General features: G+C 51.5%; 1 protein-coding gene across 2 annotated transcripts in view; it reads left to right on the forward strand.

Moving 5' to 3' along the window:
• Nucleotides 1-7,369: 7,369 nt before the first annotated feature.
• AHRR (aryl hydrocarbon receptor repressor) overlaps nt 7,370-20,786 on the forward strand; it is a 72,286-nt gene continuing 58,869 nt past the window's right edge. Inside the window, exons 1-2 of one of the 2 annotated variants that reach the window (XM_059694607.1) lie at nt 7,370-7,655; nt 15,634-15,702. In XM_059694607.1, coding sequence (XP_059550590.1) covers nt 15,641-15,702 — 62 coding nt within the window. In that variant the 5' untranslated portion in view covers nt 7,370-7,655; nt 15,634-15,640. Of the gene's footprint in view, nt 7,656-14,633; nt 14,753-15,633; nt 15,703-20,786 lie in introns of those variants that run through there. The other variant, XM_059694606.1, reaches the window with a different exon arrangement.

The raw sequence follows: 20,786 nt of genomic DNA on the forward strand, positions 1-20,786 counted from the left end.
TGCAGCGTTACATTCATCGCGTTGCTTTGCTCAAGCTGCACCTGGTCCACTTGGAGTCAGGTGTTGGGATGAGAGAGGAAGCACTGTCGGCAGCTGGCCTGGCCTGGCAGCCACAGAGGCTAAGCCAGGCAAGCTGCTGAGGCCACCACTGTACCCAGTCCCTGTCCCCTGGTCCCCTTCCCTTTTCCCCATAACTCCTCCCTCATCCTTCACCCCACCCCTGTCGCCTATCCTCAGTCCCAAGTCCCCTATCTCCATCCCCGTCCCCTGGTCACGTGCTCTCATGACTTCCTCTCTTGCCATTTGAACATGTGTTGACCCAGCTCCTAATTTGACTTTCGGATAAATGAACAATCTGCCCAAGACTCCTGTAGTTCCCGCTCAGTTCTTCATGAAGAGCAGTCAGGACACCTGACCTTGGCCACCACCCAGGTCACCACTGAAGTCACCTTTGCCAGCTGGGAGAGTCACCTGTCCCAGTCTAGGTGAATCTGGCCAAGGAGGGGAGCAGCAGGTGGGGGTCTGGGGACCAGGGGGGGGGGGGTGTCACCACCAAGGCCCAAGCTGGCAGAGATGGGGACTATTACCCCTCACCTGGGGAGGGAGAGGGTTGCAGGTAGAGTAGATGTTAGATCCGTTCTGCCTGCTGTGTGGCTGAGTCTGTCCCCATGGAGTCCCTGTTGGGTCTCCCCCTGTTCCCTCTGACCAAGATGCCCACTAGGAGGTGCAGCTGTGCTGCCCTGGAAGGCAGGGGCCTGAGGAGTTGGCCCCTCATACCACATGACAGATGGGCCTGGAGCCAGCATGTAGTTTGCTGCTTCTCTAGCGCTTAAGTGCAGGGTGGACTTATGCATGCACATGTAAGTGTGCATGAGTATACAAGTGCATGTGTGTGAGTGTGTGCATGTGATTATTTGATCAGTGTCTGACCTCAGACTAGAGGCACCAGGAAGCTGGCCCATGTCTGCCTTTAATAGTGGGAACATACATATCTGGTGGATAAATAGGTAAAGGTGGTGATTCTTACATGTGTGTGTGTATGTGTATGGGGGTGGGGGGAGGTAAAATATACAGAACATAAAATTTATATTTTAACTATTTTTAAGTGTTCATTGGTATTGAGCACATTCACATTGTGTAGCTGTCACCTACATAATCTCCAGAACTTTTTCATCTTCCCAAAATGAAATTCTGCCCCCATGAAACACTAACTCCCCAGCCCTGGAACCTACCATCTACTTTCTTTCTCTGAATTCGATGACTCTAGGGACCTCATATAAATGACACCACAGTATTTTTTTGTGTGTGTGACTGGCTTATTCCACTCAGTGTAGTATCTTCAAGGTTAATCCATATCACAGCATTTGTCAGATTTTCCTTTTTAAAACTGAATAATATTCCATTATATACCTGTACCACATTTTGCTCATTCATTCATTTGTCGGCCATTGTGAGTAATGCTGCTGTGAAGGTGGGTGCACAAATAAATATATCTTCAAGTTCCTGCTTTCAATTCTTTTGGTTGTGTACCCGGGAGTGGTGGATGATGTGGTAATTCTATGTTTAAATTTTTGAGGAACCTCCATACTATCCACAGTGGCTGCACCATCTTACATTCCTACCAACAGTGCAGAGGGCTCCAACTTCACATCACTTTTTAAAAAAAGAATGGCCACCCTGACTGGTTTGGCTCAGTGGATAGAGCATCGGCCTACGGACTCAAGGGTCCCAGGTTCAATTCTGGTCAAGGGCATGTACCTTGGTTGCAGGCACATACCCAGTAGGGAATGTGCAGGAGGCAGCTGATTGATGTTTCTCTCTCATCAATGTTTCTAACTCTCCCTTCCTCTCTGTAAAAAGTCAATAAAATATATTTTAAAAAATAAAAAATAAAAGAATGGCCGTTCTAATGGGTGTGAGGTGGTATCTCATTGTGGTTTGATCTGCATTCCCCAATGTGCAGTGATGTTATGCATCTTTCCATGTGCTTTTTGGCTACTTGTATATATTCTTTAAATGTCTATTCAAGCCCTTTATCCATTTTTAAAATGGTTGTTTGACTTTTTATTTTTGAATTGTAGGAGCTCTTTATATATTCTGGATATTAATTCCTTTGCAGATATATGATTTGTGGTTATTTTCTCCCATTCTATGATAGGTTGCCTTTTCACTCTTGTTAGTGTCCTTTGTGCACAAAAGTTGTAAATTTTAATGTTTCTTTTGTTACCTGTGCTTTTGGTGTCATGTAGGATATCAATGCCAAATCCAATATCATGAAGTGTTTCCCCTACATTTTCTTCTAATAGTTTTGTCTTTTATGTTTAGGCCTTTGGTTCATTTTGAGTTAATTTTTGCATATGGTGTGAGGTAAGGGTCTGACTTTATTCTTTTGCTGTGGAGACCCTATTGACCCACTATTTGTTGGAAAGACTATTCTTTTCCCGTCGAATCGGAACCCGTGTCAAACATCATTGACTGCACAAGTAAGGGGTAATTTCTGGATCTATTCTGATCCATTGGTCTAGATAGACCTGTTTTATAGATAGGAAAATGGAAACCCAGAGAGGGTCCATAATTTGGCAGAGATCACATGATTGGCAGTGGTTAGGTTGGAGTTTTGACCCTGCCATGTCACGCTGGGAGATGGGGAGTGCAGAGGGCACGTCTAACCTGTCAGCTTTCCCCACCAGATGACACGTAGGCCAGCAGGGGTGTCTTAAATAGGTCACACTAGCTGCCAATAATTGAGGAAGGCTTCAGCAATGCAAGGTTGTTGGGGTCAGACAATTCAGGGGAGAAGGGAGAAGGTGCCAGTCCCTGCAGAGACTGGGGAGGCTCAGGAAGGTGGTGGCAGCAAAGGGGGACAGAGGGCTGCCCACAAGGGGATGAGGGAGTCCTGGGGGTTCCTGCAGGACAAGCCCCTCACCCCCAAGCAGGAGGTCAGAGAAACCACCATACTGAGAACATGCCTGCAATGCCCACCACCCAACACGCCCACCCCTCAGAGTGCCTGTGCAGGGCAGTGCTCCCTCCTGTATGAAGCCCCACAGAGTTCGCCTGACGTTTGTGAAAGGCAATTGAAGTGTTTAGAATCCTACACTCTACAGCCGGCATCCCAGAGATGACTGAAGACACTGCATCCATTAGAAAACCAACAGATCCTTTAAGAAAGAAAGAATACAGAATGAGAATTCACTTGTAGAAATTAAAAATAGAATATCTGGTAGGGGAAAATGAAAGAACAAAACTATAGGGAAGAAAATTTAAAAACAAAGGTGGGGGGCGGGGGGGGCATTTCCCAGAACAGGTGAGGCTGGTGTGGAAGGAAGGGTGCACTGGTGTCCGGCACTGCAGATGGACACGGCTGCCTTGAGGGCCACAGGGGACAAGGAGACCCTAACCCTCTCGAGCGGCCTGGCACAGGCCCCCGTGAGGCTCAGGGACGATGGCTGCACCAGGAGCAGCGAACGTCAGGCATGTGGAGGGAAAGCTGTTTCCATCTTCAATCCTGTCCTTGTCTAGCCGTCCGCCAGCTGTGCAGGTGGACTGAGTCTTCAAGAGGTTTCCCCCACGTTAGCTCCTGGAGAGTGTGCTCCAGCAAATGTGAGTCAACCAAGAGGAAGGCCCGGGCTCCAGGAATCGGAACCAACATGGGGCAGGCCCAGGGTAGCCAGGGAGTGGGCAGCCATCCCTGTGTGTGGGATTGAGACGGTCTGACTCATGGAACCCTGCGGAAGGGACAGCTTTTGCAGAACTGCCACAGGATGTGGAGGACAACAGCAGGTTCAAGGAAAACCAAGCAGTCGGGCTGGGGGTGTGCAAGAAAGGAAATAAAATAGAGTAAGTATGTCAGGAAATAAAGTACAGTAAGCTGGCCCTCCCCCTTTCCCCCTTTTCCCCATCTCTTTTCCTCCCCCTTCCAATATCCTCCCCCCCTCTCTCCCCCCATTCCTCTCCCCTGCCCCTTCCCCTCCTTCTCCTCTTCCCCCACCCCTCCCCCTCCCCCATGGACTATGGAGTTGTAGCAGGGTACAAGGTGAATGAAAGTTCCTGCACTGCCCCCACCGTAAACCCAAATATCAGTTGGTGAAGGGCATAAAAGTGGCCTCTTCTTGAAGGAGACCTTTAAGTTGAAGGAGTAGGACAAGCCAGAATTTGCAGGGATGAGCATTCCAGTCAGAGGGAACGGCACCTGCAAACCCTGAAGGGTCTTTGCTCTGCCCTCTTCACAAGTGTGGGTCTCCCACTCCCCACTTCCTTGGAAGGAGAGTGCACCCAGGAGTGGCTTCCCTGCTAGACATCCATGTTGGGTGAGACCCTGAGGTCTGCTTCAGGTGGGGAATCCATCTGGTTTCCTGCTAGCAGAGGAACCTGCAAAGTATGGTCACCTGGTGGGGGCTCCCCCCGCCCCCGAGACACACCTTTGAGGTGGATCAGCGGCAGAGGTGGGGCTATGTGGGGCTTTGGGCCACCAGAGGCTGGGCTATTGACACCACGGCAGGGGCACTGGGAGGTGGAGGTGAGTGGCAGGGACAGACCAGCCGCTCCCTGAGAGCATGTCACCTCCTTGCCCTCTGTACCCATTTGCCAGTCTGCCACAACCAGGCCTTTGGTGTTCAGGAACAACCCTTGAACTCCAATTAATTGACTCAATGTCCCTGCACCAGTGGGGGCTCCTGGCTTCCCGAGATGGGTATCTACTGGGCCCTGCCCCTTTCTCCACCTCTGCCCTGGGACCTCCTGCGGGTGGAGAGTCTGGGGAGGCACCGGGAGCCGCAGTGGCTGCAGGGCCATTCTTGGAGTGGTCACAGCTCATGAAGCTAGCTGTCACAGCACTGAGCTCTCACCTGGGATGGCCACATCTGGACGCAGACATTTGGGAGAGAGGTGGCACCTGAGGGTTTCTCCTTCCCCAGCACCCATTCCTGCCACTCTGGGCAGCTGGGCCAGGAAAGAGGCACTCCTCCTCACCTGGTAGGAGCAGTACTCCGCCTATCTGCAGTGGGGGTGCCCTGACTGGAGGGAAAGAGAATGGGCATCCACTGGGGGCTGCTGAGAAGGCCTGGATCAGGGCCCCTGCACTGTGATGGGGGTATGTCTGCGGCACCTGGACCCGCGTGGTGGGAGTACGGGCAGGGTGGTCCCAATGGGGAGGGCATAGGGGATGCCTGGATGTACACTGCCAACTGTTGTGTGCGCCCAGGACCTGTGTGAACAAGAAGTTGCCAGAGGGAAGATGTGCCCACTGAGCTCCTGGGAAAACTGCCTCGGGTGGAGGAGGGCGGGAGCCACTTTATCCTGAGGGGTCCCCAGAGGCTCCTAGCAAGGGCACTCCCCTGGGAGCCCTGGGACTGCAGGGGAGGCGGCCTACCTGGGGAGGGTCATCCTGTTTCCATTGCCTGCCTGAGGCGTTGCACCCAGGGTGGCCGAGGTGGGTGGCCTGTGCCCACCCAGGGCAGCTTGAGGGAAGGAGGGGGAGGTGGACGCTGGCTGTCATCAGCACCTTGCGCTGTGCGGCCTCACCTGTCTGGCTGCAGCCAGTTCCCTGATGGGATGGGGTGGGTGGGTATGACTGGTGTTTGGACACAAAGGCTAGCAGGGGGTCCCCTGAGGTGTGGGGGTGCTGTCCTCCCATGCAGGGGAAGTGTCGGCTCTTACTACAAAGCTCAAATTCCTCAGGGTGTTCACCCAGGTGTCTGCCCTCATTCCTACATCCAAGGGCTCCCCTACAGGCCTGGACTTCCCACACTGACCCAGGTCACCACTGCTCCTCCAACAATTGCTTACTTATTTTCTTTAACAAAGAGAAAAAACTACCAAAAAAGTAACATACTTCTTGCAAAAGATTTTTAAAAAGTAAAAAGAAAGAAAAAGATTAAAGTTCTCCTGTAACCTGAGAGTTATCCAACTTTTCTGTGTATAGTCGTAATAGGCAGTTAGACGTGAGCAGAGCAAGGATGATGGGCCTGGAAGCCCCAGATGGATGCCTTGCAAGGGGCAAAACTGGGAAAACAAGGACCTCGCCCCAGGGCAACCTGTTTTCCTCTAGCATATCACTGGTCACAGTCTGGACCCCTGACCTCTCATATCGCTGGTCATGCAGTTTAGACACCTCCCTCCCACTTTCCTCCTGAAAGATAGCATCTAGGCCTCAGTTGTATTTCAGCTCCAAGTCCAGAAAAGCAGCAAAACCAGACAAGCAACCGTATGGCTGCCTCAGGACCAGCTGCATTGACTAATGACCTCGCCCTGGCACTGACCAATCAGTGGAGACCACAACCCTGAAAGGACACACCTGGGAAGCTGACACTTACTCTATTGAGACCTTCTCCTGAGACCTCCTTGAGATTTCCATCTGCAAGAGAGCGAGAAATGCCCTCAACTCAAAGGACCCAGCACGCACCCTGGGCTCACCCCCGAACCTGTCTCCAAGGCCCCCTTTCCTCTGACTTCCCAGGGAGCCCCAGTGGCCCCGCCCGGGCTCTCCTGCTGCCTCTATGCTCAGCCCTTCCTGTTTCACTGCCCCCAGCTTCAATAAATGTCTCATTTGAGTGTGTTTTTGCTGCGGCCAATACATTCTTGCTTGTTTTGCTGCACTGTTTGTTTGTTTGTTATTTTATTTTGTTGTGTTAATCCTCACCCAAGGACCCAGTGAGGACAGGACGGTAGCCTTAGAGTGGGCTGTGGTGTCTGGGGCCTCTCCGGCTATGGGCAGGGGCCTCAGGGTGTGAGGCCGGGCTCAGGGTGAGTGCCGAAAGCTCCGAGGAAGGACTCGGGTCTGGGCCTCGAGGTGGGCGTGTGGGTAAAAGTCCAGAGGTCACCACCAGGACGGAGGAGGACAGGGGCCTGAGGACCACAGTGTGGAAGAGTGGAGGACGAGGGAGCGTGCCCGAGGGGTGGTCAGGTGCTCCGCGCCGGAGGTCCAGGCAGGAAAGGCTGGAAGAGGATCGTGCGCTTGGCCGTGCGGGTTGGCAGAGCAGGGCGTCCACGTTGCGCGCACCCACCCGGTGGGACCCGAAATATCCCGGATTGGGACATCGCACGAACGACGCGGGGGTTCCTGGGAAGTTCAGGGTCCAACGTATTACAATTTTGTAGTTTGTAAACCTTTTGATTCCCACTACAACCCCTTGGAGCAGGCGGGGCCGGACACGTAGTCCTCCTGCTACCTATTGGGGTCGGGACCTCCGCGCCCCCGCCCGCCGCTAGGGTAGCCCGAGCCTTGCACCTGGGCACCGCGCACGTGTGCGCGCCAGCCACGCGGGCGCAGGTGGAGGGGAAGCACGATGAGGACAAGGGCTATAGGATGAGAGGGGAGCATGGGGGCCTCGCGAGAGGCACAGGGCACCGCCCACCGCGGCGCGGACAGTTCCTGGGGAGGCCACCGGGACAGAGGGGCGCCGGGCGCGACCCCGCAGGGGCGCACACAGACCGGGAGGACCAGGGCCGGCGAGGGCCCGCGCGCGCGCCCCCTGCCGCCTCCGGGTCGGTCGGCTCCGGGGCGGGGCGGACTCGCGTGCCGGGGTGGGGCCGTCCTTCCGCGGCTGCCGCGGCGCCTGGTCCCCGAGATGCGAGAGCCTGCAGCCGCGCTGCCACAGCTCCCGGCCCGGGCTTCCCCCGCGGGCGCGCCTGAGCCTCCGTGCAGAGCGGCCCTGGTAAGTGCCCTGGGCGGGCTCCGTGGCCCCGCTGCGCGATGGAGGCGCTCGTGGGGAGCCTTCCTGCCACAGGTCCTCCGACCCCATCCTTCCTTGGATCACCCTCCTCCCACCCCATCCCCACATCTCCAGGCCCTGGGGTCCGACGGGCAGCTTCTCACTTAAAAATAAAATCGGGACTTTTGAGGACAGCCTGTCCACTTCCACTGACCATGGTCCCCAATTCTCCCCACCAATAGCCTCAGTCCCCATTCCCCCTCCCCCCATGCAGGGAATTGAAGCTCCTGCTTGTGACCCACCCGCCTTAGGGCAGTTGGTTTAATTGCCCTTCAGTCTTAGCCCAGTTTCTTTCAGAAATGTTTTGGGCAGATGGTGGGCTTTGAACCCATGCCCTGAGCCCTCACCAGGGCAGCTGGGAGTGGAAGGCTGGGCTGGGGGCCCCCAGAGCCGGGGTGGCACAGCTCGGCCCCTGGCACAGCTCGGCCCCTGCTTCCTGGCATGGAGCACCAGGCTTGGTTCTCACACTTGGGAAGGGCGGAAGGGCCCAAGTTCCAGGAATTCGCTCCCTTTCAGTTAGTGGCACCAAGAAAGTTTCCCCCCTAAAGTCTTGGTTTGAGTGGCTGAAAATCCCAGGTTGTGGATACTTTGTGAGTGACACAGACCCGCAGGGACCTGCCCACCCTGGTGTTGCCCCAGTGACCCTCCTTTGGGAGGGGCTGGTGCTATTCAGGGTCAGAGGTCAGAGGCCTTGGGCCATCAGCCCCTGTTCCCTCCTGTTTCCTGGTTGGTTCCCAGGGCTAGGGCTGGAGGTACTTGTCCCCTGGAAGCATCCAGCAGGCTTCCAGCTCTTGGTAACCTCGTGGGGGTGGGGGAGATGGCTTCCGTGGGACCAGCCATGGGCTCTGGTCCTAAGTGTGTGCCCTGGGCATCTGTCCCCAGGCCCTGGGTACTTGACAGCTGTGAACTGGACATCTCCGCTGAGGGCACTCTGAAGGGGGCTTCTGGCAGAGGCGGCTCCTAAACCTGGCTGGCCTCTGCCCCACGCCAGGCCTGGCCTCTGCAGGCTCCTGGGTGGGAGCCTGTTAGACAGGGTGGAGGAGACTCTGCGGTCCCACTGGTGGGCAGGTGCGGCCCTGGCGAAGGGTTTCTGCCGTCTCCTGAGGTGGCCGGAAGTCACCCTATTTTACAGAGCAGGAGTTCCAGGCGCCAACTGGTGGAGTCTGGACCCAGATTGTGTGTGGTTTCTGCCCAGGCTTGGTCCCAGAGCAATGATGCCCTGTGGAAAGAGGGTGGGGGTGCTGCTGGGTGGGGGTGAATTTTGTTTGTTTTTTGCTTTTATTTTTCTTAAAAGGACAGTTATTCCTTTTGCCTCTTGTAAGAGAAAGGTTTGTGCAAAAGTTCAGCTTTCTCTGAGACACAATCAGCTCAGAGGTTGGTGGGGGATGAAGGCCTACAGGCTGGCTAGTCGGGCTCGGTGCACCTGTTGCTCCCCGTATGTGGCACCCAGCCCCCTGCATGCCTCCACCGCTGCTGGAGGGACCTGGCCCTGGGCAGCCTCAGGCTACGAGGACCCTGACCCCCAGAGACCGAGGAGGAAGCGGACCCTGGGCTGGGGCCTGCGTCCCTCCCGCATGTCTGTGGGAAGGTTGGTTCAGTCCTAGGAGGCTTCACCTTTTTGAGGAGAGGGCACAGATATTCAGTAAAATGGAGAACCTACTGCATGGAATCCGCCTCCTGTATTTATGATTCCTAGGCTGGGAATTCGGCACAGATCAGACTCCAAGCTGTGCTACTCAAACTGGGACTGGGCTGGGGAAATGGTGGGGGGCAACTGTCAGCTCCGATATCCCCAGTAGAGAGGTACCTGGAGAGATATATCTGTTCTTGCTGCTTTTTGCCATAACCTGCATTTTTAGGGTCCTTTGAACACTGAGCTGGAGATACAGGGAAATGTGGCTTGGTGGGAGGGTTGGGCGCAGGGTTGTGGGGAGAGACAGGTAGTGTGCAAGGCTGGGGAGGAGTCACACAGAGGAGCCTGGAGCCTGTCTTAGCTCCTGCTGTGAGGAGGAGGGTTTTGGATAGAGAGCGAGGGGGTCAGCCGCCCTTCCTCGAGTGTTCCCTGGTTCCCTCTCCATCTTCCCGGGTGTCCCCTCACCCCATATCCCTGCTCCGAGGCTCAGGCTCATTTGGGGAATGGTACTGCTGGGGCAGGGTCTCCTGGGGCTGGTGCAGGTCAGCTGTCCCCTTCACCTTGGACTTTGAGGAGTGGCTGAATTGGTTACTAAGTGCCCGGCTCCTCTCGGGGTTCAGGGGAACTTCCCTGGCCTGCTCTCCCCCAGGCTGGCTTAGGACTCTCCTGTTTGAGTTGAAAGGCCTGCAGTTCAGATGGGAGCGTCTTGCATACAGGCATCCAGCCACCGAGGGCCTGGCTTCTCAGGTAGTGTGGGCATGGTGGCCCTGGCACCGGTGAGCCTGAGAAGGCTAGGTCTTCTGAACCATCCATCCACCTGTTCCTGCTCCAGCCTGTGGCCACCTGGACCCTATCCCCGCTCACCCACCACAGCCCGTGCCTCAGGGCTCCCTGAAGCCTGGTGCACAAAATTGTGCAGGGCGGGGGCGGGGGGAGGGGGTGCCCTCAGTCTGGCCTGCACCTGCTCCAATCCAGGACCCCTTGGGCCTATACCGGCAGTTGGACATCCCTCTCACAATTCGGGACTGCTGGCTCCTAACTGCTCACCTGCCTGCCAGCCTGATTCCCCTAACTGCTCTCCCCTGCTGGCCTGATCACCACTAACCACCTCTGCTTCGGCCCTGCCACAGCCACCGCCACCATGGCTTTGTCCAGAAAGGATGACTGGAAGGTTGTCTGGAAGATGTCTGGTCTAATTAGCATATTACCCTTTTATTAGTATAGATTTAGTATATTGCCAAAGTTGTGCAATTACCACCTCTGTCTACTTCCAAAATATTTTCTTCACCCCAAATGGAAACTCTGTACCCACTAGCACTCGCTCCCCATGCCTCCCTCCAGCCCCTGGCAACCACGAATCTATTTTCTGTCTCTATGGATTTGCCTTTTCCGGACATTCCATATCAACGGAGTCAATGTGTGCCCTTTCAAGTCTGCCTTCTTTCACATAGCGCCACGTTTTCAAGGTTCACCCATGTTATAGCAACAGAACTTCACTCCTTTTGTGGCCGAGTCATATTCCACTCTATAGAGACCACACCTTGTTTGTCCATCCCCCAGATGATGGACATTTGGGTTACTCCCCTTCCCGGCTCCTGGGAATATGTGGCCGTGAGCAATTGTGTGCCAGGTTTTCAGTTCTCTTGGACACCCACCCAGGAGTGGGGCTGCTGGGTCATATGGCGACTCGGCATTTAGCTTTTTGAGGAAATGCCACACTGTTTTGCGCAGCAGCCACACCATTTTACATTCCCATTGGCAGTGCACAACGGTCCCAATTGCTCTGCAGCCCCAGCAAGACTTGTTGGATTATAGCCATCCCAGTGATATGACCTGGTATCTTATAGAGGGGTTTGATTTACATTTGCCTAGTGACTGATGGTGTTTAGCATATTTTCATGTGTTTGTGTACTATTTCTATATTTTCTTTGGAAAAAAATGTATTAAAATTGTTTTCCCACTTTTAAATTGGGTTGTTGTCTTCTTGTTGAGTTGTAGGAGTTCGTTGTATAGTGTGAATACTAGATCCTTATCAGTTATATGATTGGTAACTGGTTTTTTTCCATTCTTTGGGCTGTCTTTTCACTTTTTTGAGATTGTTCTTTAAAGCACAAGTCTTCATTTTGATGAAATCCAATTTGTCTATTTTTTTCTTTTCTTGTGCTTTTGATAACACGTCTAAGAATCCGTTGCCAAATTTAAGGTCCTGAAGATGCAGCCCTATGTTTTCTTTGAGAGTTTTATGGTTTAACTCTTACACTTTGGTCTTTTAACTAATTTTGCTTAATTTTTTTATATGCTGTCAGGTAGGGGGTCTATCTTCATTCTCCGGCCTGTGATACCCAGTTGTCCCCGCACCATTGTTAAAGAGACTGTCCTTTCCCCATTGAATGGCCTTCGCACCCTTGTTGAAAACCAGTCGACTGCAGTATGCCTATTCTTATGGCACATTTTCTCTCTTTTTAGTGCTTTGAAAAGTTATTATGGATCTTTTCACATCTTTTACAAAAGTGGGCACAATTTTCTAATGAGCCCAAGTTATTCTTCAGCCAGCATAGATGGCCAACCACCCATATTAGCTGATCCAATTCCATTCAGACACCACTCTGCTCCCTCGTTGTAGAAGCAAATCCCTGACATTTTATTTCTTTCATATGTGTTTTAGTATGTGTCTCTGAAATATGTGCACTTTAAAAAAATTAGCTTTTTATACCCTTAATCTTTTTGTGTGTGATTTGAGAGACTTAAAATATAAAGAAGTAAGTACTAGCTCCAACAGTGAAAAGAGACCCTGAAGGGTTCTCCAGGCCTGAGCAAGTTGAGGAGCACACTTAGATGTGAAAGACCCTCCCCAAACCTGGGTTCAGGCTCCTTGGAGAAGGTATTGTTCAGTCCCTGGTTGGTGAAGTTCACTGGGTCCCAGCCTCTGGCAGTGGTGAGCAGAAACACACAGAAAGATCAGAAGCACTAGAACGCGAAGCCCCTCACTTTTGCACATTGTGCTAACTTCAAAGAAGAAATGCTTGAGGGGTGCAGCCCATCCGTGTGGGTCAGGCAGGGAGGGTGAGTGTGGAGCCTGGAGGCTACCTTCTGCCCCTTCAGGGGTAGTGTAGGACCCTTACCCCCACCACTTCCCCTCCTGGCCTCTGTGCTATCCTTGCCACACCCTTGACATTTACATGTGTTATAAAGCCATGATACAGTGTTATCATTGTTTTTAAACAGTCGATTATCTTTTAAAGATATTTAATGGCAGGAACAAATCCGTGCTTTGTGTTCCATTCTGTGTTCCATGTTACCATCTGGTATCGGTTTCCTTTGGCCTGAAGACACCCTTTCACATTTCTTCTAGTTGGGTCAGCTGGGTTCTTTCAGCTTTCATGTGTCTGAAACAGTCTTTATTTCACCTTCATTTTTGAAAGGTATTTTCATAGGGTGTTGAATTCTAGGTCTGAGTTTTTTCTCTCCATGCTTTCAGGCTAGTGCCCCACTGTCTTCTGGCACGCATGTTTCTGATGAGGCATCTGCTGTTACTCTCATCTTTGTTTCTCTGCCCAATGACTGTTTTAACGATTATTCTATTTATAGCTGATTATTTGATTATGATTGTGCCCGGGTGTCATTTTCTTCATGGATGGGCTGTTCATGAGGGATATTGGTCTGTAGTTTTCTCTTCTCGAAATGTCTTTGCTTTTAGGTATCAGGGTGATATTGAACTTATAAATGAGTTGGCAAATTTTTTATTTTATTTTTCATTTTCTGCCAGAGGTTGCAGAGAATTAGTATTATTTATCCCTTAAATTGGTAGAATTTACCAGTGAAACCACTGTTTTCAGAATAGACATAGGACTAAACATGCTATCTATTTTTTCTTGAGTGAGTTTTGGTAGTTTGTGTTTTTCAAGGAATTTGTCTATTTAATCTAAATTGTTGGGTTTGTGGATATAGTATGTGTCTTGGTCAACTTGGGCTGCCATAGCACTGTAGACTGGGCAGCTTACACAATAGAAATTTATTTCTCATGGTTCTGGAGGCTGGGAGTCCAAGATCAGGGTGCCATCTGATTTGGTTTCCAGTGAGAGCATCTTCTTGGCTTGCAGATGGCCACCTTCACATGGTAAAGAGAGAGTTCTTTTTCTTCTTACCAGGGTAACAGAGCTCCATCTCATGACCCCATTTAACCTTAATTACCTCCTGAGAAGTGCTGTCTCCAATATAGTCAAATGGAGGATTAGGGCCTATGGATTTGGTGGTGGGGGAGGGGGTGGGGCGCAGAGGGGGCACAACTAAGTTCATAGCAGTATTCTCTTCTTTTCCTTCTAGTGTATGTGGGGTCTATAGTGATGTCCCTTCTTTCATTCCTGATATTAGTAATCTGTGTGTCTCTGTTCCTTGATCAGTCTGGCTAGAGGCTTATAAATTTTGTTGATCTTTATAAGGAACCAACTTTTGTTTTCATTGATTTTTATCCATGTTTCTATTTAAGTGTCACTGATTGTTTCCTCTTTATTATTCCCATCTTTCTGCTTGATTAGGATTTCTTTTATTCTACTTACGTATAGTGGAAACTTAGATTACTGATTTGAGACTTTTTTCTAATATAAATGGTTAATGCTATCAGTTTCCATCAAAGTACTGCCCAGCTTGTAACCTACAAAGTGTGATATGTTGTATTTTTATTTTCATTTAGTCCAAAAGACTTTTAAATTTCTTTGAGACTTTCTCTTTGACCTATGGTTATTTAGAAATAGGTTGCTTTCCAAACATTTTGGAATTTTTGATATATTTTCTAGTTTAATTCCATAATTGTCAGCAAATATACTTCATATCATTTCTATTCTTTTAAATTTGTTTTAATTCCCAGAATGTAATCTGTGCTGATGAATGATAGGATGTGTACTCTGCTGTTGTTGGATGGAGTGTTCTGTAAGTTCCAATTCGTTCATGTCTGTTGTTTGGATGTTCCATATCCTGTTGGCATTGTTTACTCATTGTCTTAATTACTGAGAGAGCAGTGTTGCAGTCTCTGATGAATTACCTTTTTATGTATTTTGAAGCATCCGTGTTGTTAGGTGAACACACATTTAGGATTGCTGTGTCTTCTTGGAAAACGGAACCGTCTGTCATCATGTGATATCCCTCTTTGTCCCTGGGAATATCCCCTTTTTGAAGTCTACTTTGCCAGATACTCATGCACCTACTGCAGCCTCTTTGATTAGCATTTGCATGCTGTGTCTTTTTCATCCACCCACTGTACCTGCTGATGTCTTTATATTCACAGTGTGTTGCGTGTATTTGAAGTGGGCCCATGACACATACCTGATATTCTCAGGGCACTTTCTGCTCAGGATGGAAGTTCTGAGTTTGAGTCCACCTCCTCTTCCAGGCTGCAGGTGCTTGAGGCCAGGTGAGGGCTCCTGACCGCCTCTCCACATCTGTGGGCCCAGAACCTGGCATTGAGTGGCCATTGCACAGGAGTGGTCATATCCGCAGGATGTGAGGCCTCAGACATCCTCGCTGTGCAGAAGCCTGAAGTGATTGACAAGCTGACCAGCCTCAGGGCACAGACAGTGTGACTGCCCCTAGGGCCGCTGCTTGGATTGGGGCACCTCTGTCCAGCGGCGCTGGTGGAGGCTGGCGGGTTTGGTCAGCTGGGCTTGGTGCAGCTGTGAGTTAGCGACCGAAGTGGAAGCCCGCACTGTGGCCTAAGTGACAGATTTTGCACAGAAAAGAGGAAGCCCATTGGCCCGGATTTCAGAGCCATTAGGGGGAGGATGGGAAGAGGAAGAAGACCCACCACAGGGGCCACCGAGGGAGGACACGCAGCCTTGGGCCTGCACGGAGCCTGCCGCTGTGCCCTGGCTGTGCGTCCTGCTCACGGGTCCACGTGGATCGGCTTCTGCGTCCTGAGGGCAGGCCCAGTACGTCTGTCCACAGTAAGGCTTTCCGAGGGAGGCAGGGGCAAGAGCACAGGGTGTTCTATGTAGGGTGCAGGTCCTCGGGCCAGGCTGGGAATGTGATGCTGCCCATCGAAGGGGAGATGTTGCCGGGGTGCCCTGAGTGAGAGGAGGCACAGGCAGCGCAGGCTTGTGCTGGAAGTGCCGTGGGCCATCGTGCTCGAGTGGCGATGGAGGAGTTGGAACCCCTGTACATGGGGTGCAGGGCAGCACGACACCTCCATCCTGGCACAGGGTCCTCAGCTGACACTGCTGCCTTGGGTGGTGCGGGGAGTTGGGGGGCCCTGGGGCCTCTTCAACATGACCAACCAGGTGCTCCCTTCTTTTCCAGGCCGAAGATGATCCCGCCGGGGGAGTGCATGTACGCAGGGAGGAAGAGAAGGAAGCCCGTCCAGAAACAGTAACGTATTACCTTCTTTTTCTGCTGGTTGTCACCGATGAAGGGGGAACGGTGTGTGCACTTTCACTGGCAAAGTGAATTTCAGGAGAGGTTTTGGTCACGGCTTCCTGAGGGATGGAGGGACCTGGAAGGCCTGGCAGGGCGTGCACACTGGCCCGCAGCAGGAGGCCGCCGCTGCCCGGCTGTAGGTGGCCACCGCTGTAGAGCCTGCTGCAGCTGCTCTGACTTTGATGAAGGTGAAGTGAGGCCCAGTGACGCTTATTCGGCCAGAAGCCCCCATGGAGGGCTGCAATGTCACCTTGTCAGTGGTGAGCACCCAACCCCCTCTGTGCCCTGGTGACCCCCTGTCCTCAGTTGGGACCCACCCAGGGCTCCTTTGAGAGCCTCACCACAGATAGAAGGAGTCGGGGGCTCATCCTCCCTGCCTGGAGCTTCCGGAACCCTCGCCACAGGCGGCTCCAGGCCCCCTTCCACCACATCACCACTGCTCACAGTCCCTCCGCCTGCCTGCGGCTGGCACAGTGGGGCTCTGGGCCACAGAGGTGTGAGGTCTGTGGTAGCTGCGGGAATAACAGGGCTTAGGGGATGCCCTCCTGGGTGTCAGCAGAGAGTGGCATCCCAGTGGCCCACAGGCTACCTCTGCTCCTCCAACAGGGGTCCTGCAGGTGTCCGCCATCGGCTGGGGGGGCTCTGTGTGTGTGCAATACAGCTGTTTGTGTGTGTGTGTGATACTGCTGTGTGTAATACAGCTGTGTGAGTGTGCGTGTGCAATACAGCTGTGTGAGTGTGTATGTAATTCAGCTGTGTGTGCATGTGTATAATACAGTTCTGAGCGACTGCGTATGTGCGTGGACTGTGTGTGTGGGTGCACACCGTCAGCAGCCTGTGTGTGGGTCTATGTTCTTTGACCGCCCCCTGGCCTCAGGCAGCTGCAGGATTCTGTGTGAGGTTGTCAGCAGTGTGGCTCCACAGCCCCAAGGAGAGGCAGCAAAGGCCCGTGAGGCTGGACTTTGGCAAGCAGATTTGCCACCTGAGTCTGTCGTGTGGCCCTTGTGGCCTCATGGGACCACAGGCCTTAGGTGGGGTGGGTGCCAGGAACACAGGCACGGTGTGGTCTGCAGGGGAAGGCGGCTGGAGAATGGAGCGATGTGCACCTGGGTGAGGGCAAGGCAATAGGTGCAGACTTGTGCCTCCCGCCAGCACCCACGGAGCAGTAGCAGGTTATTAGCTGGCAAGAAGGTACATTAAGGCCCAGCCCAACATGCACACTCATGCCTAACACGGGACTGCTCAGTCAGCGGTGTGGGCACCTGTGACACTACTGGCAGGTCACCGCACTGCCCCACAGTCAAGGTGTGTCTCTTCCCCAATTGGGCACACGTGTGGTTCAGGCTTTGGTATTTGGATGCTTTAGTCACAAGTGAGGTTTAAGAGCCATTGTATTTCCATCTCTGCGAACTGTGTTGATAACTTTTGCTCATTTTTCTATTACGTTTTTAATGTTTCTGTGCTTCTTGATCCTTAGGAGCTTGTATGTCAGGGAGACTAATTCTTGAGTGTGTTTCAAATACTTTCCCCCAGTTTTAATTTAGTTATGGTGTTCTTTGCCGTGCAGAAAAATTTAATTTTTATAAAGTTGAATGCATGAACCTTTTCCTTTGTGGTTAATTTTACATCATCATTAGAAATGTTTCGTGTTTATAAGAGAATTTTGCAAATATTTCTTCTCAACTTTTATGGATTCCTTTTAAAAAGTTTGAATGTTGTTTTTAACACTGTTCGTGAATAATCAGTCCTTTCCTCACTGACGTGAGCGGCATCGAGCGTTTTAGACTCGGATTCAAGACGCTCCTGGGGAGCAGCTGGGTGTGTGCGTGCGTGCCGAGCATCTCCACAGGGACGTGTTCCAGGAAACTGGGGGCCAGACGACTTCTGTTTTTGATGTTTGAGTGCAGGGCACCCGAGCCCACAGCCCCTCCTCGGGTGTGAGCTACATCCCCGTATTCCAGCTGTGGCCTGGGCCTCCTTGCCAGGCCAGAGGGCTGTGGGGCTTTGGTCTGGCCCTGCCCTCTGGAGTGGGTGATGGGTCTGTGGGTGCCCATCTTCCCCCTGGAAGGTGTGGGTGAGAAAGTCGTGGAGCATGGGGTGGACAGAGGAGAGAGCATTTGCCTGGACTCACGAGTGTCCGGCTCCTGGGCAGAACCTGCTCCTCAGAGGCTTCCTCGAGTTGGATGCAGAGAGTGGACCTGGGTGCTGTTGGGTCCCCAGGGCTTCTGGGAGCAGCGGGGTGACACTTTGAGCTCACCGGGGGAGTGAGCGGTGGGCCTTCCCTTCTGTTGTCTGAATTTTTCATCTTTATTGGGCTATAACTGCAGTACCTTCGACTGCATGGATTTAAAGTGCACCGTCCAGCCCTAGCTGGTTTGGCTCAGTGGATAGAGCGTCCACCTGAGGACTGAAAGGTCCTGGGTTCGATTCCCATCAAGGGCACATGCCCGGATTGCGGGCTCAATCCTCAGTAGAGGGCGTGCAAGAGGCAGTCAATCAATGATTCTCATCATTGATGTTTCTCTCTCTCTCTCCCTTCCTCTCTGAAATCAATAAAAAATATATGAAAAAATGAATTTTAAAGTGCACTGTCCGATCGGTTTTGACCTACATAAACACCCGTGAAAACGTCACTGGAACCAAGGTCACAGACACGCCTGTCACTCCCAGAGTCTCCCTGCCATTCCTTCGTGTACCTTGTCCCGGTAGCCTCTGATGCCTTTTTCCCGCAGACTGGCCTGCATTTCTTGGAGGTTTCTATAGATGTAATCACACGCTCCTTCCCTGGGCAGGCGGCTTTGAGATGCCTCCATGGTTTGTGCATCAGTGTCGTGCCCCAGATAGGAACCCCACGTCCGTTTATTCGCGTGCAGATGGACACCCAGGCTGGTCCCAGTGTGGGGCCTTTGCGACCGAAGCTGCTGCAACGTTAAACGTGTGTGGGTCTTGGTGTGGATGTGCTTTTATTTCTCTTGAATAAATACCTAGGAGTGGAATCGCTGAGTCATATAGGGGGTGAGTGTTTAGCTTCTTAAGAAACCACCAAACTGTTTCTGAAGCAGTTGCACTGTTTACATCTGGGCGGCAATCCTGGCTGCTCTGCCCTCTGTCCCCGACTGGGACACCGTCCCCTTGGCGTCAGCCATTCTGCCGGGTTTGTGGTGCTCACCTGCCTCCCCCCAGGGACTGCAGGTGTGGCGGACCTTCCCGGTGCGTATTTGCCAGCCACACGCCTTCTCCGGTGACGTGTCTGCTTAAACAATGTGCCTATCTTACTGCTTGTCTTTTCACTGAGCTGTAGCACTTCTTTGCGTGTTCTGGATACAAGCTCTTGTGAATACCATTTTTCCTCTCTAGGGTTTCCCTTTTGATCTTTGTAAGGGTGACTTTCAAAAGACATTTAAACATTTTTCGTGAAGGTCAATTCATCAATTTTTTTTCTTTCATGATTTTGTGTGTGTGTTCTAAAAATCTGGGTCGCCCAGGGTCACTGAGATGTTCTCACATGTTTTCCTGTAAAGTTATACTGTAGGAGGTAGATTCAGGTCTGTGATCCCTTCTGAGTTAATTGTGGGGTGTAGTGTGAGGTGAGGGTTGATGTTCACTTATTTTCATGGATGGCCAGTTAATCAGCACCATTTATTAAAATGACTTTTCTTTCCCTATTAAATTGCCTTAGTATCTTTATCAAATGAATTGCCCAAATATATGTGCGTTTGTTTAGACTATTTTGTTCCATTATGTTTCTATCTTGTCTCTAAAATCAAATCCATCTTGAATATCGTAGCTTTAGAGAAGGCTGAAAATCAGTAGGATAAGTCCTCCAAATTCGTTCTTCTTTTTTAATGGGTTGTTCTAGGTCCTTTTCATTTCCATGCAAATGTAGAATCAACTTGTCAATTTCTGTAGAAAGGCCGGTTGGAATTTTGATTACATCACATTGAATCTATAGATCAGCTTAGGGGAGCATTGCCACCTTAACAATATGGAGTCTTCCAATCCATGAACATGGTATTTCTTTTCAGTTACTGAGGTCTTTTAAATTTTTTCTCAGCAATATTTTATGGTTTCAGTTTAGGTGTCTGGGATGTCTTTTGCTAGATTTATTCTAAGAAGTTCACATTTTTGGTGTCAATGCTTCCTTTGTAACTCTCCTTCCATCTGAGCTGGCCGGGACTCCTCCTGCACTGTTCCTATGCTGGTGGTGCTGGGTCCCTTGGCCCCACCGCTTTCTGCTGAGTCTCTGTCCTAGGGGATTGGAGCATCCTCCACGTGTCCCTTATCCCATCCGTTCTCACCCACCTGGATGGGGATGGGCAGTTCCTGGCCCTTGGAGCTGGGGTGGGTGGAGGAACCGCATTGGGGGCAGCCAGGTGTTCTGAAGGAACAGAGTGATGATTGCCAAGCTCTTCAGTTACCCATTTTTTCAGCCTGACCCCCAGGTGCCCCATGGAGGTGGGGGTGGGAGAATAGTCATGCTCAGCTCATTCTCAGATACATGCTCTCTGGGGAAACAGGTGGGTAACTGCTCCCCCAGGTCTACACAGAGGTGAGATTTGAGCCTGGGCTTCCTGCCCATTACCCGGCATCTCTCCTCTTCTCTGACCCCACACCTGCCCTTGATGCGGCCCTATTTCTGGGCTCACCTCAGGGGTCTTTCACTGACAGTGTGGGCCTCTTCTCTGGCCAGCAAGTACCAGTCCACATTGGAGGCCGCTCGATTTATCACGAAGTCTTTTATGTACTTATGTGATGGCTAGTGGTGTGAGTAACTTTGGGGTAGAGGCCTTATTAAGACCAAGAGAAAAGAAAGAAAGAAAGAGAGAAAGAAAGAAAGAGAAAGAGAGAGGAAGGAAGGAAGGAAGGAAGGAAGGAAGGAAGGAAGGAAGGAAGGAAGGAAGGAAGGAAGGAAAGAAGGAAGGAAGGGCAGAAAATGAAAAGAAGATAACCAAAGATATAGGAGAAAATATTTTTAAAATTATATATCTACTAAGGGACTTACATGTAGAATATATAAAGACTTCCTACAACTCAAC

The sequence above is a fragment of the Myotis daubentonii genome, chromosome 4 (assembly GCF_963259705.1).
Source record: "Myotis daubentonii chromosome 4, mMyoDau2.1, whole genome shotgun sequence".
NCBI lineage: Eukaryota > Metazoa > Chordata > Mammalia > Chiroptera > Vespertilionidae > Myotis > Myotis daubentonii.